At 43.6% G+C, this 26899-nt stretch overlaps 1 protein-coding gene across 1 annotated transcript in view; it reads right to left on the bottom strand.

Annotated features, from left to right (window-relative positions):
- LOC122811614 (nuclear factor 7, brain-like) overlaps nucleotides 1-26899 on the bottom strand; it is a 167663-nt gene that overhangs the window by 20276 nt on the left and 120488 nt on the right. The window contains exon 5 of the mRNA XM_044083578.1: nucleotides 26696-26811. Coding sequence (XP_043939513.1) covers nucleotides 26696-26811 — 116 coding nt within the window. The remainder of the gene's footprint in view (nucleotides 1-26695; nucleotides 26812-26899) is intronic.

The following is a 26899-nucleotide window of genomic DNA, read 5'->3' as shown; positions in this document are numbered from 1 at the left end:
GAGGCAAAGTCAGTTTTTCCAAAATGAAATTTAGATCCCAAGCCAAATATTGTAGTATTTGAGGTAAATTCAGTTTTCCAGGGTTCTGGCCCTTTTTCTCACTCCAGACACAAAAACGTTTCCATTTTGCGGAGTAAGCTTTTCTAGTTGATGGCCTTCTGGCCTCCAAAATGACATCTGCACCTCCTTGGAGAGTAGGGCCTGCTGTGATGCTAAGGAATCTTCCATGCGGCTAGATTGAGTGTTTTTAGCTGACTGTGAAGAGTTTTGAAGCTGTGCCGAGTCAGAAGAAGAGGCATTAGAGGCAGGGTCCATTGAGGGGAATGAGTCAGGCTCCTCAGGAGTGGGTACCAGTGTTGCCTTGGCCAGTTCGGAGCAATGAGGATCATCTTTGGTCTGTCTGCTCTGGTCTTCAATAGGACTTTGGACAGCAGAGGAAGAGGCGAGAAGGCATAAACTGTCATTGATGTCCAGCTGAAAGAGAGAGCGTCCACTCTCCAGGCCTTTGGGTGGAAGGTCCTCGAGCAGAATTTTGTCAATTGATGATTTTTGTGGGAGACAAATAGATCTATGTCTGGCCTTCCCCATTCTTGGATTATTTCTGTTAAAACTTTTGGATGCAACATCCATTCGTGTGGATCTGTCATATTCCTGCTTAGGTTGTCTGCCAGCGTGTTTTCCTTGCCTGGCAAGTCCTGTGCTTGTAGTTCCATTTATAAGTCCATGGCAATGTTCCAAAGTGATATGGCCAGTCTGCATAGGGGATAGGAATGTGTTCCTCCCTGCTTGTTTATGTACCACATAACTGTGGTGTTGTCCATTCTTATCAATAGTTGACCTGGTTGTAGAAGGTCCTTGAAAGCTATAACAGCATTTATTACCGCTAGCATTTCTTTTTGATTGATGTGAAGATGCTTTTCTTTTTGGGACCATTTGCCCTGAATGCACTGGTCTGTCATGTGCGCCCCCCAGGCGTAGTCCGAGGCGTCTGTTGTGATGACTTGATTTGCTTGAGGCTTGCAGAATGGAAGACCTGTGTTTGCTTGACATGCTTGAGCCCACCACAGAAATTCCTTTTGCAGACATGGAAGTAGTGGTATTATTGTTTCCAAACTGTGGCTGTGTTGAGACCATATGTTTTTTAGGTACCATTGTAGTTTTCTCATATGCAGCTTTGCACATGGGATTAGCAAGATGCAAGATGCCATGAATCCCAGAGCCTGCAGGATTTTCCTTGCAGTCAGCCTGGAGCAATTTGCCATTGTTTTGAAATATTGAATTAGTCGCCCCTGCTTCTCTGGCGTGAGGTAGGCCATCTGGGTGTTTGTGTCCAAATTGGCACCCAGGAAAATTATATTTCGAGAGGGGATTAACCTTGATTTCTCTTTGTTGACTGTGTATCCCAGAGAGTTTAATAACATTATTACATAAGCCAGATGTTTCAGAAGAATGTGCTTGCTGTCCGCTTGGATCAGGCAGTCATCCAAATAAGGGTATATTTGTATCCCTTGAAGTCTGCAGTAGGCAATTACTGATGCCAGGCATTTTGTGAATACTCTGGGCGCAGCAGATAAGCCAAAGGGCAATGCAGAGAATTGATAATGGGTTGAACCTGCAAGAAATCTGAGGTATCTTCTGCAATTTTGTCTGATTGGGACATGCAGGTATGCCTCCTTGAGGTCCAATGTTACCAGCCAAGACTCCTTGCCCAGCATGGGAAGAAGTTGCTGTAGAGTGAGCATCTTGAATTTTGGTACGATTAGGAATGTGTTTAGGATGGAAAGGTCCAAAATAGGTCTCCAATCTTTTCCCTTCCTTGGCACCAGAAATAGCCTGGAATAAAAACCTTGACCTTGTTCGTGTGTGGGTACCTCTTGAATAGCTTTCATTTTTATAAGATCTGAAATTTGCTTTTGTGCCTCTGCCCTTTGATTGTGTGACAGTTTTGGTATGCCTCTCATTTTTGGAAGGGTATGAAAGTGGAATTTGTAGCCTCTGTTTATAATGTCCAGGATCCATTTGTCCTTTGTGACAACATGCCAATTTTTTGAGAATAGTGCCAGCTTTCCTCCTAATGGGGCTGCCATTTGAGACCTGGTTGGCCTGCAAAGGGGAAAGTCATTGGGTTTGCTTTCTGAAAGATTGTGAGTTGTCCTCATCACCTCTTTGTGTAGGAGCTTGCCATTGTCTGCCTCTGTACGATCCTTGTGGTTGTCCTCTGCCCCTCGGGCGCCTGTATCTGCCTCTTTGGGGTCTGTCCGTGGCAGGAAAGTACCAATTTTTGGAAGGCCAATTTCTACTAAAACGTGGTGGTTGAACCTGCAGAAATTCTTTCACAGTTTGCATTGATTTAGCTTTTTCCTCCATTTTTCGTAATACTTCCTCAGCATTTGCCCCAAATAGTACATCCTTTTGAAGAGGGGTGTCTAGTAATTTAGCTTTGACATGATCAGGCAAGGTTTGTTCCTTGAGCCAAGCATGCCTGCGTATGACTGAGCCTGTAACAGCAGCTCTACATGAGGCCTCTAAAGCATCAAAACCACATTGTAAGGTATGTTTACCCACTTGTTCTGCACTATGCATCAAATCCTGCAACTCCTTCAAGTCTGGTTGTTCAGGTTGTGACATTTTACTTTTCAAATGAGATAACAGAAATTGTTGGTATTTTAGCATATGAAACTGACAGTTTAAGGCCCTCATGGTTAAGGTAGCCGAGGTATAAACCTTTTTTCCCCACCTTTCTAAGGATCTGGAATCTCTCTCGGAAGGCAATGGATTTTTGGCAATGGAAGCCTCAACTCCCTTGGGTCCCTGTGAGATGGTTTCTAGGTCAGCAGCATGGCTTTTGTAAAGAAATTGGTGTGAGTCAGGAACCCTGTAGTACCGGTCAGGCTTAACTGGAGCTGGAGGTAGAGAGTCCGGGTTCCTCCGAGTAAACATCATCTAGGATGTCCAAGACAGGAGGTATAGCCAGAGGCCTGTGCTGGGGTAACAAAAATTCCCTGAGCCTTTTCTTGGAATCAGAATAATCCTGGCCTTCCCAAAGGAAGTGTTCCCTTAAGGTATGCAAAGTTTCCCCAAATGAGAAATCCTCAGGGGGGGATACAGAAGGAATAGACTCCTCTGCAGCAGAGTCTTCAAAAGGGGAGTAAGCCTGTTCCTGATCATCAGAGTGTTCTGAAATAATAGATCCCTGATCAGAGGAGGGGGAATCTTCCTCCACTCTGGGCCTTTTGTCCAGAGGTGGCTGGGAACCTCTGATTAGAGTAATTAAATCCTCAGCCATTTTAAGCATCCGTCTCTTAGGCATGGGCCCTGGAGATGGGCTCTATGTAACTGGTTTGTTGAATGTAGCACAACAGTGACAGACAGAGACGTCGTGGTCTGGGCCTAAACAAGGTATACAGAGGGAATGGAAATCCTTAAGCGGTATTTGCTTCCCACAAGAAATACAATTATTAACTTTGTCTGACATCGGTCTGAGGCAAGAAAAGTTTCCCCAACAGGGTACTTAGCTTTAAAGAAGACTTCGGTTTTCCAAATTTTTCGTAATCTCAGGAGCTGGCCGACCGGCACTTGCGAACTGCTTCTGCTTCGGGCACCACGTGGCAAGAAAGACTGAAGAACATGGCGTCGGCTGGTTCTTTTATACCCCTGTCGCACTGACGTCAGGGAAGAAGCGACGACAACCGACGCCGGACTTAGACTTTGGAATTCGGCCGACCGAGGACCCGCCTGACGGCAGGAGAACCCATCTGTTATGACTGCAGCTGTATGCACGATGAACATCAGTGAAACACGAAGAACATCAATAAGGATGCACACATATACATGTTATTAACATTGTACAAAGGAAAAAAAATCAGAATAGCAATAGCTAAATAGCTACAATACACAAATTTAACTTAAATGGTTCAGTTTGGGATGAATATTAACAGCATGTCAAGTAGTGAGTACAGTGTTATACAGTCTGTCAGGAAAGAGCAGTGTAGTTAGACAAAGCAATAATTGAGTTTCCAAAAGGCAGCTGAGGTGGAGTGTTAAACATAGTAAAGGTAGAAAATAGTTGTAGCTGTGAGAAAGAGCTGGATTAGGGCGAAAAACGGGTGAGTGAGAGGGAGAAGAAAGGGGAGGTGGTTGGCCTGCACTATACTATCCCACTCTTCCTATATATTCTAACTGTACTCTGCTTACTGTGATGCTTCTGTACCTTTACTGTAACATTTCAATATTTCACCTGCTTCATCTAACATTATTCCAACAGTCTATCAGCAGAGAGGCAAAATGCCCATCCACTAACCTTAGACAATACAAAGGTGTTAACACTTCCCTGCCTCCCCAACTGCTCCTCACTTCCAGTTTTGATGGGTAACTTTCAACTAGCAGAAAAGTGGTGCTACCCTATGGCTCTGCAAGAAAGGCTAAGCAGCACTGCTATCTTTAGCAAGAGATACTAATTTAGCTCTCAAGTCCATTTCGACACGTTCCACTTTCATCCAGTTTTGCTCACAGTAGAAGACCATAAAAAAGAACAGTGAGACAGAATTAAGTAACACTTACATCAGCCTGTGCAGGAAAAAAAAAAGGCCAACATACTCTACATACTCTGAAGGTTTTCTCCTCTGGCCAGATAAGTCTGCTAGGATTGCATTATTTTTTTCTATGCTGGTCACCTTAGTCTGCTGAGACTGTATTAGTTAAGTCCAGTCTGGAATGACTTCACTGGCTAATTCAAACCTGTGTTACTTTTACTGTGGTTTCTGGTAATAATCTTAACAGGTGTGTGCTTGTGAAGAATAAACTACTACCTCATGGAAAGAAAGACCACTACATGAACTAACGGAGGTGGGAAAGACTAAAGCAAACATCTTGTTGCACACATGATGATGGTTACAACTCCACTGCGTTTCCTAGGAAGATGCACACTGACAGGGGCCATGTAGCCACAGCACAGATATCCTCCAGTGCAGAAATTCTGACAGTTAGTTACAGTCTTCTTAGGGTGAGCTTTGGCATCTTCAGGTAATGACTTACTACACTTCGTATACCCACATGTTCTACAATCATATACACGTTAGATATGGGCAAGTCTGGAGACCTTATGGTCCAAGGACTTGGCAGACAAGAAAACAGACAGTTGGGCATCTTTAAATATGAACTCTGCTCATATAATACCCAAGTCAGCAATGAGCATCCATGTGGCACAGAAAGTACTCCCCATGGTTACAGTAGACTAGAAAGAAATAGAGCTATGTACGGGTTGAAATTTCATTCTGTTATAACTTTAGGCAAGAAAGAAGAACTCCTAACTGTGACCCTAGCCTTGTGTGTGTGTGTGTGTGTGTGTGTGAGTGTGGGGGGGGGGGGGGGGGGGGGCAGGTTCAGCAAAAAGCATATGTTTGGAAATCCTTCTATCTGAAGCAACAGCTACCAAGAAAGACCGTCTAAATCTGTGACTGTGACTGTGACTCATGCAATGACAGCCTGTTGCATTTTCTACTTCATTTATTAAAAAAAAAATGTTAACAGGTGTTAGGCCTTGTAAACAAGGTCTCAGCACCAAAACTCCCTTTACAAAAGCTCTGGAAACTTTAAAGTAAGTAAAACAAATGCAGTCTTTCTCTTGGTAAAAACTGGAGATGGCAGCCATATGAATTTTATTTATTTTATTTAACATTTGTTTACTGGGAAAGTATGACTTGGAACAAGCCAATTTTCATTGCAGGCCCAGGGATAAACACTCTGGACGCATGTGTTTGTAATGTGGGAGGAAACTGGAGTGCTCAAAGGAAACCCACACAAACACAGGGAGGACATGCAGACTCCGCACAGAAGGCACCCCAGCTGAGAATTGAACTGCAGAACCTCTTGCTGTGAGGCGACATTGCAAACAGCTGCACCAATGAGCCATCCATACCCAAAGAATAACTACAGTACCCCTCTTTCTCATGGTAGGCTTTTGGAATCCGAAAAGTTTACTGATAGGTTTCACAGGTCTAATAAACAAGCATAAGGCCTACTGCCCAATAACAACTTAGTGGTGCCAATACAGCCACCCATTTCCTTCCTGAAGGTATAGACTGATGAGCTAAACTTCATCGAAAGGTGGACTTTATTGCTTAAGTGTGATAATGTTTAAGACACAAATTTGTAACCTTTCACAATATAGTTGATATATTTTTTTTCTTTTTTTACTGAGGCTGAGTGTCCTGCTTTTGTGTCACCAGGAGGGATTCTAAAAGAAAAGGGTTTCAAATAATACAGAGTCTTTAATGCTCTGTATCAGGCACCTGTCTCCTCTGTGAAGGCAATAAGATGAGGAGAAAAAGGTAAGCCTTGGAGCTCTCAGTTTCTCTAGCTGTAATCTTTGTAACTTTTCCAGCTGCACCACATGGTGTGTGTAACAAAGTTATAACACATGAAATATTAGTAAACGAAAATCATACATTTAAACATTAAAGGTGCATTTACTATATTATCAGACACAACCACCAGAAAGCACTGAGGCACAGCAGTTTAAAATGCTTACTACACATGGTAACAAAAAATTTAAATCCAGGGAGGTCTAAAACAAATTCTGGTACGTACTAAAAATGATGACTTGTTTTGTAACAGTACCAGATATATTAACTTTGGTTTCCTGAAGGGAAAAACACTGAACAGTACCTGGGACGACACAAGGGAGCGAGGACATTAAAATGGAGTTAAGCACACATTTTTAGGGGATAAACCAAGAGGTTACCGTCCACACAGCAACTGTACACAAATATTTTACATCTGTTAATTCGAATAAACTATATCAGAGTCCGTAATTAATAACCTGTACATCTGATTGGCTAATTTATATGGCTATAAGCTTGTGTAGCTCATTTTATAAGGAACAAACTTCAACACAATGGAAGCAAAAGACAAGGGTCCACATTAATAATATACATTGCAAACACAAAACTGGCGCCTTATATAAACATATATTTATGAATGTGCCAGCAGTTTTTTTACATTCTTGGGGACTTATAAAAGTATCTGTTAACTTACGAGTCAGAAGAGCACAAACAACCAGATAAAAAGGAATAACTTTGGACAGTCAGCGTTGGGGCTATCTAAATCTGCAATAAAGGACACTTTAATGGCCATTAGATGTCACTACTACAACACCAAAGTGCATATACTTGAATTATTGTAAATAATTTTTAAGCAAATTGTGGAAGTATTCATAAATACTTTTAATAACATTTCCCACGGGCTACAAAGCATTTTGGTTCTTTGTATCTCATATGTAATTTCACATCATTTCTTTTGCGATTTGATTTGCCAGAAGCATGACATGTGACTGTGGAATATAAAAATTGCTTTATTCTTCCATGATTTTTAGATAGCACTGATGAAGCTTTTAATAAAAACAGTCCACAGTGTGCATAATACGAATTTGCAGCCTGAATAAAATGACATTTTGTGTCTGACTGCTGCTCAGCTTATGTGCTCCTACTGTAGTGTGTGTGGACCACCTAGACATATCCATCTTCCTCACATGTCAGCTACCCTACACTCCTTATCTAGGTGATGAACCACAAACCAAAGGGAAGTTGGGAATCTTTTTAAAAGTACCAGCAAGTACTAAAATATGTGGATCACTGTGATAGAGACAAAGGGGGGGGGGGGGTGTCATTGTCCTTGTCATCCATATCATCTGTAATGGACAGTGTGTGCGTGCATCTTGTGTGTTCCCTCTTCAAGTTCCCTTTCTGTGCTCCTTGGGTGGGTGTGAATCACATGAAGAGGGACAGAAAAACATCCTTTTGGAAACAAAGTGGTCTTAGGAACCTGCGAACTTGCTTTGATCTCCTGCAAGAAACACTGGGGAGTCAGACTTGGCAACACAGAAATCTAGACCAGATGATGAGACGGCCAGCAACGAATGGTGCAATGCAAGGGGACTCTGCAGTAAAGTGTGCTGTGCTGGATAACCTTGTTCTGAAATGCCTAGTCAGAGCCCCAGCTGTTAAAGCAAGAGACTCTGACATACCCACTGAGAACACACAGTTAGTAAATTAGCCATGTGGTCACCTGGTAATAGCCTTAAGTATATTATTATTCATAGGTTCATGAGTGTAAACTAGGCTAATGACCAATGGGGCCTTTACAAGCCTAGCCATGCAACCAAAATATCTCCCATGAGTTACTGTGCTTTAGAGGATATTTTAAGGAAATTATACTTCACTTTATTAGGTCAGAGAGGGCATACTACTGTCCTTGATGCCAGAAATACTCAAAGCTATTACAAGGATGTATTTTCCAGGGATTTATGTTTCGGGACACATGTAGAGTACATCATTAAAAAGGCAGTAGACATGACAAGACTTGCTACGAAAACCTTTTGCTGTGAGAATCAGATATCTGGCTACCCTAAGTTCTTGCTCTAAATCAATATGGTTGAATACAATTCTACCGTCTGTATGTACCCTACATCAGATATTAAAAAAAGAAAAACATATTTACTAGAAAAGCAAGTCCTGTGTTTTCTTTACCATATTATACAAAGATGGAAACTTTAAAAGATTATACCATTTAATACAGGCTTATCAGGAGAGAGTGACATCAAGTCTAAGGGCAGAAATGTGAACCAGTGCTTTTAACATTAATTTACCGTGTCATGCAGAAGTGCAGCTAGGGTGGGTCAAAAGGGGCAGGTGCCCCAGGCACAAGATGTCAGGAGGAGAGATCAGGAAATGGCTGATGATGAGACAGCCCACTAAACAGCATTCAGAAATGATTGGTAAACCTGTGTCCAACCTCTGGATCTCAGTCTGGTTGCCACACATGTACAACTGATTGACTGTTTATACATAAAAAATGATAGACTTTAAGGTTATAGAGGACTAGCAAAACATAAGAGTGACAAGGGTCAGACATGTGAGCATCTCCATGCAAATGAAGATGGGTCTGACATCCTATCAGATGTCTTCATTCTGATCTGGTGAACAGTCAGTTAGGTGGAATGGGTTGTCCTACAGTGTACTACACCCCTTCTGCAATAGTATTTATAGCAGCATCATGATTCTAGAAAGTTTAGATGCAAGAACTGGCACTGAAGAAGACTACAAGAACAAAAGCACTTATCCCAGTAAAACCTATAAAATAAATGATCTGGAGTTCTTTTTTTTGAAACAGGAGGATTTAGAACTGGATTTATTTTGCTTTTAATAATAAAATTATTTAGATGAAGGGATTGCACTAATTACTTGGACCCTCTACAACCCAGTACTGGAATTATGAATAATTGTTTACTGATGCGCACAGTTTTATAAGTTGCAGTTTCAAGAACACAGTATTGTAAAGTAAGGGTTGCTGAACTATGGTACGCAAACTAAAGGAAAAAAAATCACCAGCAGCTATAGTAAATCCACCACCCTTCCAGGAGGCCTGTGCACATCCAAAATTCAAGCCACATGACAAACAAGTACAGTGCAATGAAAAAGTATTTGCCCCCTTCCTGATTTCTTATTTTTTGCATGTTTGTCGCACTTAAATGTTTCAGATAATCAAACAAATTTAAATAGACAAAGACAACCCAAGTAAACACAAAATGCAGTTTTTAAGTGATGATTTTATTTATTAAGAAAAAAAAGTACAGTTGCGTACACTTACCATAAATGTAGATGTTAGAGTGTATTCACTGTTGCAGTCATCACATTTGGGTTATCTGCCTGCAGGTAGTCCTCAGTCAGCCTGAATACCAGTCTTGGGATTTCTGTGTCGGATGCTGTCGCTTCTGCCATGACATCAGGTCGCCAGGGGTATAAAACATGCAGCCGACGCCATTACATAAGTTTTTCTTGCCCCAGATGTCAGGAGCCCCCTAAATAGGAAGCAAATACATGGTGTGGAACACCCCCAGCAAAAAACAAATACCAATAATATAAGGTATGCCAAACAAAAAGGATAGGTAGAAGTAAAGAGAAGTCACGGGGCTGGAGGGCTGCAACAGTGAATACACTCTACATTTATGGTAAGTGTACAGGACCAAAATCCAGTAGCACCACCAAGGAACGCTCCAGTACACAAATTAGAAGAAAACAAAAAAGGAGCGTAACACCATAGACATAAAACTGGAACTTTAATACAAAAAAAAAAAAAAAAAAAAAAAAGACCAGGATAAGCGCTTTCTGCATGTGCCTTCCTCAGATCCTGAAAACAATTCCTACACACAACTATTTAAGAACCAGCTAACCAATCTAGTTAAAAGGGAATTAAGCAATTAAAAAATGAGGCAATGAAACATAGCAACATTTACTCCCCATTTGCATAGTGCACTTGTAACAAAAACTTTTAGTTATGTACTTACCATAATGATAGATGTATGTGATTCATCTCGCCTACATTCATTACTGACGGGTTCGGAGCCAAGAGTCAGCTCCGACTCGGCCACTATAACTAGCACGGAGTCTCTCATAGGCTGGGCTAACCCTGTATCCCAGGATGCATCACGCCCAAACCCCCAGATCTTGTTTGCCCCAACATGATTCTCCCACATACACCATACCACAAGGATAAATAAAGTAAGAGGAGAGAAAAAATAATTTCCTCAGAGAAATCATAATACAGGTTTCCTCCAAGTCCAACAGGTAGGGGGAAGGAGGGCGGGTACATAAGAATGTAGGCGAGATGGATCACATACATCTATCGTTATGGTAAGTACATAACTAAAAGATGTAATGTGATCCTATCTCGCCTACATTCATTACTGACGGGACAGCGTCCCTAGCACCTAAAACCCAGCAGGCTCACTGGAATACACTCCTGAGCACTGTGGAACCAAAGGAAGCCCGACCTCTAGAGGCCACGTCCAGTTTGTAATGAGAAATAAAGGTATGTGGAGAAGTCCAAGTAGCCGCTGCACATATCTCATCTATGGATAATCTAGCATTAAAGGCCACTGAAGTTGACATAGCCCTGGTAGAATGCGCCCTAACTGGAAAGGGAAGATCCTTACCCGCTAATGCATAAATAAATGAGATGCAGTCTCTAATCCACTTAGCTATGGTGCCCTTAATTACAGATCTGACAATTCAAGTCCGAAAACGACACAAACAACTGATCTGATTTCCTCTCCTGTTGTGTCCTATTTAAATAAAACCTCAGTTGTCTATGCACATCCAACTGGTGCAACTTGTATTCCGCTTTGTTGGAAAAACTTGGGAAAAAGACCGGAAGCTCAATAGACTGGTGGAGACAAAGGGCAGAAGAGACCTTAGGGAGAAAGGAAGGATTAAGTCACAGCGATACTCTGTCCTTATGAAAAAATTAAATAAGGAGGTTTAGAAGAAAGAGCTTGAAGCTCCGATACTCTTCTGGCTGAAGTAATGGCTACCAAGAAGGCAGTCTTCCACGACAGAAATTTCAATTCGCAGGAGGCTGCCGGCTCAAAGGGAGAAGTCAAAGCTCCGAGCACCACATCTAAATCCCATGGCAAAACGGGTTGCGAAACCGGAGGGCGCAGCAGCCAGGCTCCTTTCAGAAAGGCTTTACACAGCTTATGACCCATGAGAGAAGGCTCATGTGCAACATGATAATTGGAGATTGCTGCCAACTGAACCTTTATAGTGGAGGCAGCTGAGCCTTACCTAAAGAGTGTAGCTAAGAAATCTAACACCGCTGACACCTTTGCTGTAAGGGGGTCCAGATCACGCTGCTGAGCCCAAATTGCAAATCTCTTCCATTTACTAGAGTATATTTTCCTAGTAGAAGACTTGTGGGAGGAAGACAGAATATGAACTATTTCCGGGGTAAAGATATGCTGTATGACTAAGGTCGGAAGTGGAGAAGCCAGGCAGCGAGCTTGAGCGTTCGCAGGGATGGATGGAGCTGCCTTGACTGATGAGTCAATAGGTCTGGAGCTGGGTCCAGAATCCAAGGGCCATCCACCGCATACTTCCGAAGGAAGGGGAACAAAACTTGACAGGGCCAGTGTGGTGTGATCAAAATCATTTTGCTTCCCAAGCAGGTAGCCTTCTGAATCATTCTGGGTAGCAGAGGGACGGGCGGGAAGGCGTAGAGCAGACCGGAGGGCCAATTGTGGACTAGAGCACCCCTGGGAGACTCCCCCTGTGGGGGGATCAGAGTGAAAAAATTGCTGCACTTTGCATTCAGGGGGCTGGCAAAGAGGTCGCAGCAGGGAAGATCCCACTTGGAGAAGATCTGCGCAGCCACTCTGTCATTCAGGGACCACTCGTGAGGCATCAGAATAGCTCTGCTCAGCCTGTCTACTATCACACTGGACTTCCCCAGAATGTGCGTTGCCACTAGAAAGAGCTGGGAAGCAATCACCCAATTCCACACCCTCATGGCCTCTCTGCAAAGGGGGTAGGACTTGGTTCCTCCCTGCTTGTTCAGATACCAGACAACCGACATATTGTCGGAGAGAATCGCAATAGTTCCCCTGAAAAGAGAGCTGTGAAGTGCCTGCAATGCTAGAAGCACCGCTCTCATCTCTAGAACATTGATATGCAATTGAACCTCGTGGTCTTGCCACTTACCTTGGACCGTCTCGCCCAGATAATGCCCCCCCACCCTATCTGGGAGGTGTCCGTGGTTACTGTGGCAATAGGGGACGGGGGGGGCTCAAAGGTCTCCCTTGGTCCAGATTGGACGGGAGAAGCCACCAACGCAGATCTTGCCAGCATTTCTCCGTGATGAGAATCGGATGGGACAAGGGGCGTTCCTGATATGACCACTGGGCCGAAAGGAGCCACTGAAGTATTCGCATGTGTAACCTGGCTAGCATAACTAAGAGAATGGTAGCCGCCATTGATCCCAACAACAGAAGAACCATCCTGGCTTGGGCTTTTCTGCGGGGTAGTAAAGCCAGGACTTGGGCCTGTAACACTTTTATTCTCTCTGTCTGTAGAAAAGCTCTCATCTCTACAGAGTCTAGCTCTGCGCCGATAAAGGCAACACGTTGTGATAGCAGCAATACAGACTTTCCCAGTTGAATGAAATCCCTAGAAGATGGCCCAATTTGACAGTAGCTCTCGTGGCTTGAACAAGTAGATGCCTGGTGGGGGCGGTGAGGAGCCAGTTATCTAGATAAGGAAACACCTGGAAACCTAGATGTCTCAGGTGAGCTGTCACCACTGCCAGACACTTGGTGAACACCCTGGGGGCTGTGGTGAGACCAAAGGGCAGGGCCCGGAATTGAAAATGACTGGCTCCCAGCAGGGCCCGGAATTGAAAATGACTGGCTCCCAGCCGGAAGCATAAAGGATTCCTGGAAGCCTTGTTTATCCTGATGTGATAATAGGCATCCTTGAGATCGAGGGAGCACATCCATACTCCCTTTTTCCAGCAATGGGAAAATGGATTGCAAAGTGACCATTCGGAACTTGGACTTCTTTACAAAGCGGTTTAGATAGCTGAGATCCAGAATGGGTCTTAAGTCCCCTGTTCTTTTTGGCACCAAAAATAACCTTGAGTAAAAGTTCCTAATCCGATCTGGTCTACGGGGACTGGTTGGATGACTCTTTCTAGCAGCTTTGAAACTTCTATTGCTGCCTGATCCCGTTGACTGGGTGGAACGACCGGGATTTTCCTTGACGGCGGGGGGGGGGGGGCCAAAAAGGGGAATGGTGTAACCTCCAGTGATGATACGAAGCACCCATCGATCCTGAGTGATGGACTCCCAAGCCTGAAGATGCTCCGAAAAACGACCCCCGACTGGCTCCGGAGACGCACAGTCAGGTAATCCCTCAGGGACGTTGGTAGGAGGAACCACAAAAGGACTCGCAGTCTCCTGTATTGTGGGAGCCTCCACCGCTTCTAGGGCGACGCCTTCCATTAAAATTCCCCCCTCCTCTGCCCCTGGAGGGGGGGGTCACTTTGATGGGCAGGGGAAGACTTTTGAGACTTTCTGAACCACATTTTCCCTCCCCTCTGAGCCTTGGGATAAGGTCTAGTGGGAAGCGAAAAACGGGCCCCAACGGCAGACAAAGTCTTACCCTCCTGCTCACATCTAGTGAGGGTGTCTTTCACTTTGGGTCCAAAGAGGGAGGACCCGTCGAATGGGGCGTCCGTGAAAGAAGACTTGAAAGCCTCCGCAAAATGACACAAGCGCATCCAAGCTTGCCTCCTAAGGGCTACGCCCAAACTCGCTGCTCTACCCGCCCCTTCGGCTGCATAAGATATGAGCCTCATGGACGAGTTGATGATGGAAGAAAGGGTAGACAGCTGGGCATTAACAGACTGGGCCAACACCTCAGGCAGGTTACCCGACAGGGTATCTCCCAACTCCACCACGTCCTGCTGGGTGGCAGACGCCACCACCATGGCATCCACAGGTACTCCCTTGGTCAGAAATTCTTTTCCAGGAGGTTCAGATAAGAACTTATTGGGGCAGCTAGGTACTGGCTCCACAGAGTCAGGGTGTTCCCACACCCTTCGACAAATAAGATCCAATAATTCATCGAAGGGTGGAGACACCCAGGAGATAGAAGGCTGGACTCCGAAGGCCTTGAGGAAGACAGACTCCTCCTCAGAAGGGTTTTTGGAAGCCAGTCGCCCCACTGTCTCAAGATCTCCAGGATATCAGAGAACGAGACATCATCCGAGGATGACTTCGGGGACCCTTCTGCATCATCGAGGTTGGTGTCCGAGGTGACAGACTCATCCGGGGAGTCTACGTGCTTCCTCTTACACAACGTCTTCCTGGGAGGCTCTTCAGGCACAGACTCTGAAGGGCCCTCAAGTAGGGGACCACACATGGAGGTATCCTCAGGCCCGGGAGCCCCGCTGTCCAGAGATCGGGGGGCACCAGAAGCTCTAGTCGCAGCGCCTAGGGAAGGAGTTGCTGATTTAGGTGAAGTCACGATGGACTTGGCCAGCGCGATCCTCATAGCCTCAAAGGCAGGTCCACCAGAATCGGACGAAAAACCCGCCTCCGAGACCATGACCGGAGCCGGGGTACCCCTAGCCGAAGCACCAAGGGGGAGACTTGGAGCCGCAGTCTGAAGCCCCGATGTATCTCCCTCAGGTTCGACTGAGGACACCTGAGTACCGAAACCTGTAGACAGAATGGAAAAGGTTGGAGCTGATGTCGGATCCGAAAGACTCGCAGGAGGTTTCGGAGCCGACCCAGGGACTTCACTCGATTCTGCAGACTCCGGCTCCGACGACACCGAGGTTGTCGGAGGAGGAAGAAACTGAACCGATATAGTAGCTGGCTCCGGAGCCGACTGGGCTGGAGCCAAAAATAATTTAGTTAACACTGGCGACTGGAGGAGCCTCTGGACCACCCTATCGACATCCGAATCAGAGAGCCTAGAGCACTTGGAGGAGACAGACGGGGGCCGAGAAACCTTCTCTGTCGGAACAGAGACAGAAGTAGGGGAATTGCTCCGAATCGACTCCAAAAGGATCAGAGCCAAAGCAGGCTCGAGGACCACCGCAACCTCCTTCGGTGCCGATGACCGTGGAGTTGAGGAAGCCGACCCCGCAACAGACAATACTTCCTGCGGCTCCGAGACCAGTGGAGCCGAGGAAGGAGACATAGCCTTGGATGGTGCTTCCTGCGGCTTCGAGACCAGTGGAGCAGAGGAAGGAGAAGTAGTTTTAGATCTTTTCTCCGGAGACTCCGAAGAACTAGATGGAGCCGGAGACTTCATTTTTGACTTGGATCTGGGTTTCTCAGAGGAAGGAGAGGACGCCAACATTTCCTCAAAGGAGGGTTTAAATCAAACCCTTGAGGATAAGTTTATTTTTTCTCTCCTGTAAAACCCTGGCAGAGAAAGCATGACACACACTGCAGGATTCCTGCAAGTGTATGGCACCGAGACAATATACACAGTTGGCGTGGCCGTCAGTTAGCGACATCTTGTAAGCACATTTGGCGCATTTCTTAAAGCCAGATGGCTTATGTTCTTTTGGTTCCTTGCCCAACATAAGGAACACAATCCACAAGCGGCAACAATATTTAGAAAATACACAAGCACACTCGCAACACAAGGTAGGGAGGGGGGAAGGCTCTAACTTAAACACCTGTACAGTAACAACACAAGATAGGGCAAAGGCCCTCTAACTCAAACGGGCCTAGCCCGCCAAACAGAAGGATTACCAACAATAAACGCAATCAGACACAGGAAAGGATACAACAGACTGGGGGTTTGGGCGTGATGCATCCTGGGATACAGGGTTAGCCCAGCCAATGAGAGACTTCGTGCTAGTTACAGTGGCCGAGTCGGAGCCAACTCTCGGCTCCGAACCAGTCAGTAATGAATGTAGGCGAGATAGGATCACATTACATCATGTTTTAAAATAACTTGGATCCAAGCTTAAAACAAAACTACATTTTGTTAAATACAGCTAGCATAGCATATTAAAACTTATAGTAAATAAATAAAACACTGCTGTCATAACCATTACACAGCTTGGGAATCTGTTAAAAACTCAGAACTTGTACTGTTAACATAGCAGGTTCACAACCATAATATTAAAGAAGCAACAGTCACAGCCTGATATACAACAAACAAATAACTACTGTCATCGCATAAAAGTCTGATGAACACTCAGAATTCATACTATGAACAAAATAGACACAAAACTCACCCATTAATAGCAGAATAGACTACGACTCCAAACTTAAAAGATGCAATGTTCACATCTCTGAAAGAAATGAAAGCATGCATAAACACCTATTCTATAGAAAGTGTACAGAAGGAATATTACAAAGCTGACATCTGGAACAAAGACAGATAGGAAGTAAAAAAATAAAAAATATATATTTAATGAGCTTCCTTAATGGCAAAAAGTTAATCTTCGTTCCTTCAGGAACAGTTTAAGTGGAACACCACCATTAAGCCCTGGGAAACAATCAGCCCTTAAGTCCATTATCCATTTAGATTCTTCCATTTCCGTTTGATTTGTTACATCCCCTTCTCTTATAGTTGGACGAACCATTGCAAGGACAATAAATCTAAATGTATGGATGGCATTATCTCGAATATGAGCATACAACGTATTTGTAACAACCTTAATGCGTATATTAGATTGGTGCGGAAAATATGCCTCGGGTGCATACTGGAAAAATGCACCATATGGTTCCTCCACATAGGTTTCCGATACAGCATAGTATTTATCCCTTCAATAGGATCCAATAGGATCTTGACATCCAGAAATTCAATATTTGTTCTGGACACCTTAACATCGAATTTTAGAAACAAAGTAGTCTGCGTTAAAAAATCCACAAAATTTTGGACTTCTTCCTTACTTCCAGCCCATAGAATCAATGTCATCCACAAATCTATTATAGAGGAGCACACTCTCTTTCCATTGGAAGTTTACATTCAGGGCCCATAGCTCTTCCCATCGGGCCAACACAAGATTGGCATAGCTATTCGCGCAGGGGGTACCCATAGCTACCCCCCACTTCTGCCAGTAGTAGCTATCTCCATAAACAAATAAACTGTTCTCTAGCACCAGTTCCAATAGGCTGCAGACAACTAAGAGTCTAATTTCCTTTCTATATACAAATCTCTTATTTTCCGCAATGTGATTGACAACCAAGTCACTCGAGTGTCTAGACTTTGTACTCAGGATGATACCTTTCTCATGGAAAGCAATAAACTGTTACAAGGTTTCAAGGATCATGGTTATAGGCCAGTCAGAGAAGGAATAACAATAGATCATGCAAGAGATCTGAGAAAGAATAAGGGTAGACCCTACTACTCTCAACAGTATATCAATGGAATGACAAGAAAAATCTAAAGAGGTTGCTTTGCAATAAAACCTGCAAAGCCAAAAGGAATGAACATACACGTTCTGGCACATGGAAATGTGGCAGTTGTAAAGCCTGTATCGTTATCAATACCAGTAATGTTTTTACACATCCAGTTACAGGAAGGACATACCAGTTTTTTGGAAATGCCACTGTAATAGTAAGAATGTGGTATATGTTGCTACCTGTACATTTTGCCCATATTTCTACATGGGCAAAACGAGTAGGATGCTAAAAGAAAGAATCTTTAAGCACCAATCTGATATACGCATGAAGGTTGTTACGAATGCATTGTATGCTCATATTTGAGATAATGCCACCCATACATTTAGATTTAAGGTCCTTGCAGTGGTTCGTCCAACTATAAGAGAAGGGGATGTAACAAATCAAATGGAAATGGAAGAATCTAAATGGATAATGGACTTAAGGGCTGATTGTTTCCCAGGGCTTAATGGTGGTGTTCCACTTAAACCGTTCCTGAAGGAACGAAGATTGACTTGAGGAAACTCATTAAATATATATTTTTTATTTTTTACTTCCTATCCATCTTTGTTACAGATGTCAGCTTTGTAATATTCTTTCTGTTACACTTTCTATAGAATATGTGTTTATGCTTGCTTTCATTTCTTTCAGAGATGTGAACATGGCATCTTAAGTTTGGAGTCATAGTGTATTCTGCTATTAATGGGTGAGTTTTGTGTCTATTTTGCTCATAGTATGAATTCGGAGTGTTCATCAGACTTTTATGCGATGACAATAGTTATTTGTTTGTTGTATATCAGGTTGTGACTGTTGCTTCTTTAATATTATGGTTGTGAACCGGACATGTTAACATTATGAGCTCCGAGTTTTAACAGATTTACAAGCTGTGTAATGGTTATGACTGCAGTGTTTTATTTATTTACTATAAGTTTTAGCATGCTATGCTGATAGTCTTTAACAAAATGCAGTTTTGTTCTAAGCTTGGATCTAACGTTTTTGTTACAAGTGCACTATGCAAATGGTGAGTAAGTGTTGCTATGTTTCATTGCCTCATTTTTTAATTGCTTAATTGCCTTTTAACTAGATTGATTAGCTGGTTCTTAAATAGTTGTGTGTAGGAATTGTTTTCAGGATCTGAGGAAGGCACATGCTGAAAGCGCTTATCCTGTTCTTGTTTTTGTTGTATTAAAGTTCCAGTTTTATGTCTATGGTGTTACGCTCCTTTTTTGTTTTCTTCTAATTTATGGTAAGTGTACACAACTATACTATGTTCTTCGTGTTTCACTGCTGCAGTCATCACATTTGGGTTGATTCCCAAAGCTGAGGATGGGTGGAGGCAGTCAAGAAGCATTAGGGCTGGCAAGCAGGCCCTGTAAGACTGCTGTGGCAAATCCAGCTCTGGATTTAGAAAAGATAGTCAAGTGGTAATGCTTGGTGAAAGTATGTACAGAGCTCCAGGTTGCAGCTTCCAGGATGTCCCTGGTAGGGACTCCCCTGAGAAAGGCTGTAGAGGTAGATGTAGCTCTAGTGGAATGTGCACTGATCCCTTGGGGGGTAGGTTTCCCATGGTGTTTGTAGCAGAAATGGATGCAGTGCGCTATCCGTTTAGAAATGGTTTGCTTTGAAATGGCCTTGCCCTCTGCCCCTGCAGCAAAGCTGACTAGCAGCTGGTCAGTTTACCTGAAAGGCCTAGTCCTGTCCAGATAGAACCCAAGCTGCCTGTGTACATCCAGGGAGTGCAGGATCCTTCCCCCTTAATTCTGAGAATTAGGGAAAAAAGTTGGCAAATGAATGGATTGGTTTAAAGCCATACTAGATACCACCTTGGGCATAAATGATGGGTTAGTCCCGAGGGAAACCCTGTCGGCATGGAAGATAATGAAGGGTTCCAAGGCAATCGGGGCCTGCAATTCAGACACTCTTCTTGCAGAAGTGATGGCTAGAAGTAAAGCTGTTTTCCAGGAGAGGAATTTTAACTCTGCTGTAGCAGCAGGTTCAAAGGGCAGAAGCGTGAGCTTTTCCAATACAAAGTTAAGGTCCCAGGCTGGGGTGGGAGCTCTCCTTGGGGGGGGGGGGGTCTTAAATTTTTGGCTCCTCTCAGGAACTGTTTGACCAGAGGATGAGAGAAGAGGGGTGGTTCAACATTACAATGAGCTGAGATGGCAGAGGCATGAGTCTTAACTAAAGAGAAGGAGAGGCCTTTGGGGGAGCATTTCTGTTAATTAATCTAGTATACGAGGTAAGCTGGGTACAGTTGCGTCCATTCTTTGAGACTGCCTCCAAGAACAGTATCTTTTCCACTTTTCCAAATAGAATTTTCTAGTACTAGGCCTCCTTGCCTCAAGGATGACATCCAGCACCTGTTTACTGAGGGTTGCTGGTGATGAGTTCAGGGGATGAGCCAGGCTGCTAGGTTCAGGGTCTGTAGCTAAGGATGCAAAATCTGGCCCTCCTGCTGGGACAGCAGGAAAGGAATCTGAGGCAGGTGCTATTGTGGCACTACTGTCAGACTGCGCAAAAGAGGGTACCAGTACTGGAGTGGCCAGTCTGGTGCAATCAGGATTGTCCCTGGCTTGTCCTGTTTGATCTTTAGTAGAACCTTTGAGAGGAGGGGCAGAGGGGGAAAGGCATAGATTGAGAGGTTTTCCCATGTAAAGGACAAGGCATCCACTTTCCATGCTTGGCTCTGGGGAGTTCTGGAGCAATACTTGCTCAATTGATAGTTCTGAGTGGATGCAAACAGGTCCACCTTAGGTGCCCCCCACCTGTGCCTCAGAAGCTTGAATATGTTGGGTTCCAGTTTCCACTCATGTGGGTCCATTAGATTTCTGCTTGTCGTCTGCCAGTGAATTTAGTTTGCCTGGCAGGAATTGAGCTTGCAGGTGCACTTGGTTGCTCAAGGCAGTGTTCCACACAGCCATGGCTAATCTGCAGAGTGGGTAGGAATGGGTTCCCCCCTGCTTGTTTATGTACCACATAACTGTGGTGTTGTCCGTCTTTACCAATAGTTGTCCTGGAAGAATAAGGCCTTTGAAGGCTGTCAAAGCATTCTGTACAGCTAACATTTCTTTCCGATTGATATGCAGGTGCATTTGCTTAGGGATCCATTTGCCTTGAATGCATTGTCCTGCCATGTGAGCCCCCCCCCATGCATAGTCTGATGCATCTTTTGTTAGGGTTTGGGCAGCAGGGGTTGTGTGAAGGGGAGTCCCTTGTTGTGGTAGCAGGCTTCTGTCCACCAAAGGAACTGTCCTTAGACAAGGAATGACAGGAATCATGGTTTCCTGGTCCTGAGAATGTCGACACCAGAGACTTAAAGTACCATTGAAGTTTCATCTTATGCAGTCTTGCATATGGAATTAGTAAAATGCAATAGGCCATGAACCCTAGGTCTTGCAGTATTTTTCCTGCAGATAGCTGGGTTTTGGTGGCCAGCAGATTAAAGTAGTTTGTCAAATAAATTTGTTTTTCTGGAGTGAGGAATGCCATCTGGGAAGTTGTGTTCAAGCTTGCTCCCAGGAATACAATATGTTGGCTGGATACCAGATGTGATTTATTTTTGTTGATGGTGTACCCCAGTGAAGTAAGAAGTCTGTTTACAAATGCCAGGTGCTGCAGTAGCATTTCTTGACTGTCCGCCTGAATCAGGCAATCGTCCAAGTATGGGTACATTTGAATTCTTTTCTGCCTGCAATATGCAATGGCTGGAGCTAGGCATTTTGTGAATACCCTGGGTGCATTAGATAAGCCAAAGGGAAGTACAGAGAACTGATAGTGCATACAGCCTGCTCTGAAACATAGATATTTCCTGCACGATTCCCTTATGGAGATGTGCAGATAAGCTTCTTTTAGGTCTAGGGAGGCTAGCCAGAAGTCCTTGGGTTAGCATTGGCAGCAGCTGTTGGAGAGTAAGCATTTTGGAACCACCAGAAAGATGTTGAGAATAGACAGATCCAGGATAGGGTGCCAAGTGTTTTTTTTTCTGGGTACCAGAAACAGTCTGGAATAAAAACCTTGTCCCCTTTGCTCTATTGGGATTGGTTGAATAGCCTTGATATTGAGAAGAGAAAGTACTTGCTTTTGTGCCTCTGCCCACTGGTTTGGGGGGAGGTCTGGCCATCCGTTTGGAGTTGGCAGTGAGTGGAAGTGGAATCTGTATCCCTGGGAAACAATGTTTAAGACCCATCTGTCCTGGGTAATGTACTCCCAGTTTTTTGCATACAGGGCATGTTTTCCTCCTAAAGGTGCAAGTACTTGAGCAAGGCTTGGAAGAGTTGAGGAGAAGTCATTGTGAGATTTTACCATAGGATGGCGGCTTACTACTCCCTGTTTTAGAGGTGGGAACACTCCATTGCTTAGATATGTGCATACCCTTAGACTGCAGTCTTGGTGGTCTGCTGCCCCTGGGCTTGGACTGAGAAAGTCTGGGAGGGACTGGAAAAGACCAGTTTTTTGAAGGCCAATGTCTACTGAATTTAGGTGGCTGTATCTGTAGGAAATCCTAAACAGTTTGCATATATTTAGCTTTTTCCTCCATCCTTTTGAGGACTTCTGCTTTATTGTCAAAAAGACGTTCTTGGTTTAATGGTGCATCTAGTAATTTTGCTTTGACATGGTCTGGCAAAGTTTGTTCCTTAAGCCAAGCATGCCTTCTAAGAACAGACGTAGTGACAGCCACACTGCAAGATGCTTTTAAGGCATCAAAACCACATTGCAAAGTATTTTTTTCCAACTTGGTTAGACGAATGCATTAACTCTTGTAAATCCTTATATTCTGCACAATCAGGAATCAACATCGTTTTCTGTTTAATTAGTTCCATAACATGTTGCTGATAATTTAACATATGAAACTGGCAATTTAAAGCCCTAATGGCAAGAGTAGCAGATGTGTATACCTTCTTACCCAATCTGTCTAAATCCCTAGAGTCCCTGTCTGAAGGGGTAGGGTTTTTGGCTGTTGTAGCCTTAATGCCTTTAGGTCTCTGGGAAATGGTCTCTGCATTCGCAGTAGTATTTTTAAAGAGAAATTTGTGGGAGTCAGGTACTCTCTGTAGTACCGGTCAGGTTTCCTGGAAGCAAAGTATCAGGGGTACGGCTGGATTCCAAGAAGACATCATCTGCAATTTCCAGAACAGGAGGTATAGCTAGAGACCTGTGCTGTAGCAAGTTTAAAAATTCCCCGAGTCTCTTTTTGGACCTTGAGTAGATCTAGCACTCCCAGCGGAAATTTTCTCTAAGGGTATGCAGGGTTTCACCAAAGAAAAATATCTTCTGGTGGGGAAGCAGAGGGAATGGAATTCTCTGCATCAGAATCCTCATAGGTAGATAAGGGTATGTCCTGGTAATCAGAGGGATCAGAGTCAACAAATTCATGATTTGAAGAATCAGAAGGAAAATCAGTTCTTGGTCTTTTTGAAGGGGGGGGGGCTGGCTTCCCCTAATTAATGTAATAAGATCTTCAGCCATTCTAAAAATTTGTTTCCGAGGCATGTGGGCCTGAGAATGCACTTTGGTCGTCAGTTTCCTAAGTGTAGTGCGAACTCTGGGCCTGAGAAATTCAGAATTTTTGGTTTGAAATGAAGTCGGTTTAATATAAAAATTGGAAGGCATGAATACACCCTCAGAAGCCGGTGTCTTCACAGCGGCTCCGGACCCATCCAAAATATCCGCAGGTTCCATAGTCGAAGAAGCCTCTCGCTGCATACCGGACTCCGAATGGGTCTCAGTAGAGGCCTGCAAATCTGTAGAAGCGGGTATCAGGGGCTGCGAAGATGCCTCACTGAGTACCGGCCTATGTGGTCTGTCTTAATCCTTACTTTTTTTGGCGGATCGGTAGTCGGATGGCTTATCGAAGCCATTTCGGAATATGGAGAACGAGAGCGAATGAATTTAGCAACAGATAGCCCGACAACGAATAGTTGAGGCGTTAAAGCACAAAATCGACAGCGAGGAACATCGTGGTCTGGGCTTAAACAGATGACGCAGTAAGAATGAAAATCTGTGTGAGGTATTTGCTTTCCATAGGCAAGACAATTGTTAACTTTTTCTACCATCGGTTAAAGCAAGAAAAAAGGATCCCCAACGGGGTACTGATCTTTTAGAAGACTTCCGGTCTGAAACTCGAAAAACAAATTTCAGGAGGCGGCCGACCGGCACTTGTGAACTGCTTCTGCTTCAGACACTGCACAGCAAGAAAAGCTGATGTAATGGCGTCGGCTGCATGTTTTATACCCCTGATGACCTGACGTCCTGAAGAAGCAACAGCATCCGATGCAGAAATCCCAAGACTCTGGTATTCAGGCCGACTGAGAGCTACCTGCAGGCAGATAACCCAAATGTGATGACTGCAACAATGACACATGAACATCTATCCAAACCTACATGGTCTTAATATGAAAAAGTAATTGCCCCCCTTCTTAAATCATGAAGTAACTGCGGTTAATCAAATTTTTGGGAAAGCAGAGTTCAATTTCACTAGTCCCACCCAGGCAGGATTACTGCCAGACCTGTTTAATCAAGAGATCACTTAAATAGAACATGTCAGACAAAATGAAGTGGCCAAAAGATCCCAAAAAGAAAGACATCATTCTACGATCTAAAGAAATTCTTGAACAGATGAGTATCAAAGTAATTGGCATTATAAGTCTGGAAAAGGTTACAAAGCCATTTCTAAAGCTCTGGGCTCCAGAGAACCATGGTGAGAGCAGTTGTCCACAAATGGTGAAAACATGGAACAGTGGTGAACCTTCCCAGGAGTGGCCGGCCTACAAAATCTACCCCAAGAGCATAGCAATGACTCATCCAAGATGTCACAAAAGAACCCAGAACAACATCTAGAGAACTGCAGGCCTCACTTGCCTCAGTTAAGGTCAGTGTTCATGACTGAACCATAAGAAAGAGACTGAGCAAAAATGGCATGCATGGTAAAGTTCCTAGGCGAAAACCACTGCTGACCAAAAAGAACATAAATGCTCGTCTCACTTTTGCCAAAAAACATCTTGCTGAGCCCCAAGACTTTTGGGAAAATATTCTGCAGACTGGCGAAACATAGTCAAACGTTTTGGTAGGTGTGCATCCCGTTACATCTGACATAAAAGTAACAGAGCATTTCAGAAAAAAAACATCATGCCAACAGTCAAACATGGTGGTGGTAGTGTCATGGTCTGTGGCTGCTTTGCCGCTTCTGGACTTGGACGACTTGCTGTGATTGATGAAACCATGAACTCTGCTCTCTACCAAAAAATCCTGAAGGAGAATGTCCGGCCAACAGTCTGTGACCTCAAGCTGAAGCGCACTTGGGTTCTGCAGCAGGACAATGATCCAAAACACACCAGGAAGTCCACCTCTGAATGGCTTAAAAAACATAAAATGAAGGTTTTAGAGTGGCCTAGACAAAGTCCGTACTTGAATCCAATTGAGATGCTGTGGCATGACCTTAAAAAGGCAGTTCATGCTCGGAAACCATCCAATATGGCTGAATTAAAACAATTCTGCAAAGAAGAGTGGGCCAAAATTCCTCAACAGCGATGTGAAAGACTCATTGCCAGTTATCGGAAATGCTTGATTGCAGTTGTTGCTACTAAGGGTGGCACAACCAGTTATTAGGTTTAGTGGGGCAATTACTTTTTCACATAGGGCCATGTAGGTTTGGATAGTTTTTTTCCCTTAATAAATAAAATCATCACTTAAAAACTGCATTTTGTGTTTACTTGGGTTATGTTTGTCTAATACTTAAATTTGTTCTGAAACATTTAAGTGTGACAAACATGCAAAAAAATAAGACATCAGGAAGGGGGCAAATACTTTTCCATTGCACTGTACATAAACACAATTAGAGAGCTGCAAGAACAGCTAACCTCAAAATGAGAGAAGCAGGCTGTCTTCACTTTTTTGTTTATTACAAAAATAGGCCAGTTAACTGAAATCCAGCATTCAGAAACAGTTAAAAGCAGTCCAAAAGAAATGAATCAGTGACCAAGTCTGGTCATTTTTTTTTTTTCATTTTAAAACTTAGTAGTGACCTTTGAAGTTCTGGACTGTTTTTAACTCTTTCTGAATGATGGACCTGTTTACAGCCTACTATTCCACACTGGGGTCAGCTATTCTCCTTTCATAGGTTCATATCCAACTGCGTTTAATAAACTATGGCATGGGCTGCCCCAGAATGATAAGGGAGGCATTACTTCAGTTATCACTTAAAGCTTAAGCAATATGTTAGAGCATTTAAATTCAAATCCTTGTTTGCAGCACACAAACTCCTTGATGGTGTACTTTACTGCCACAGGTTGGTTACTCTGTTTCTGAACCTCTGAAGCTGTGGAGCTCAGTTTCTCTGGCTTGGCTTTCATGTCTCTATGAGGTACAGACCATACTGTCACATTCACATAGCTTAAAACCAAGCTTTGATACTAGCTTCCTTTGTTATTTGCTATATATTTACAGCCATTAAAGAAAATAATGGATTCACAAATTCAAGACTATAACTGATATGGTAAAAAAGACAGCTTTATTTGCAAACAATATTATTTTAAACCAGATAAATCCAAAAAGAAACATCTCAGTGTTGAAGAATATTTTGAGACAGATTAAAAGTAATGGCTGTACTCTGGCACCCCTTTAGCTAGTACTGATGTAGTAGGGCTTTGTTATACAACTCAGTATAATATAAGCTGCATGCCATGATAACATTGTGTTTCACCACAAAGAATCAACGTTCTTATTTACCTGTTAAAACGACTTCTTTACAGGTCTTCAAGAGCTGTTTAAAGACATTTCTGTTTAGCGCCTTTTGTAAGCCTTAGAGGCTTCTAGGTTTACCACAATCACTACAACAGACCTGTTTAATTGTACTTTATTTGTGCACCTAGACGGTATTCAACACCACTCTCTAGCTGCATATCATTACTTATGACTGCTGCAGTAAGACTGTCAGTCAGTACTGAAAATACCTACCTTTATCAAACGCTACCAGCATCTCCCGCCACACAGCAAAGTGCAGAAAATCATCATAAACACCCAGAGAAACAGATCCAGTTAAAACATCAGGGGATTCAAGCTCCAGAACACTACTGTTAAAACAAAAATGTGGTTAGTCATTGAACAGAAAGAAAAGTAATAAAATGACAGTACTATACTTCTCCATGTGCTGGGATATGT

This window comes from Protopterus annectens, chromosome 9.part0 (genome assembly GCF_019279795.1).
Source record: "Protopterus annectens isolate FY-2018-M chromosome 9.part0, PAN1.0, whole genome shotgun sequence".
NCBI lineage: Eukaryota > Metazoa > Chordata > Ceratodontiformes > Protopteridae > Protopterus > Protopterus annectens.
Note: the sequence above shows the minus strand (reverse complement) of the source record. Positions and strands in the feature narration are given on the sequence as shown.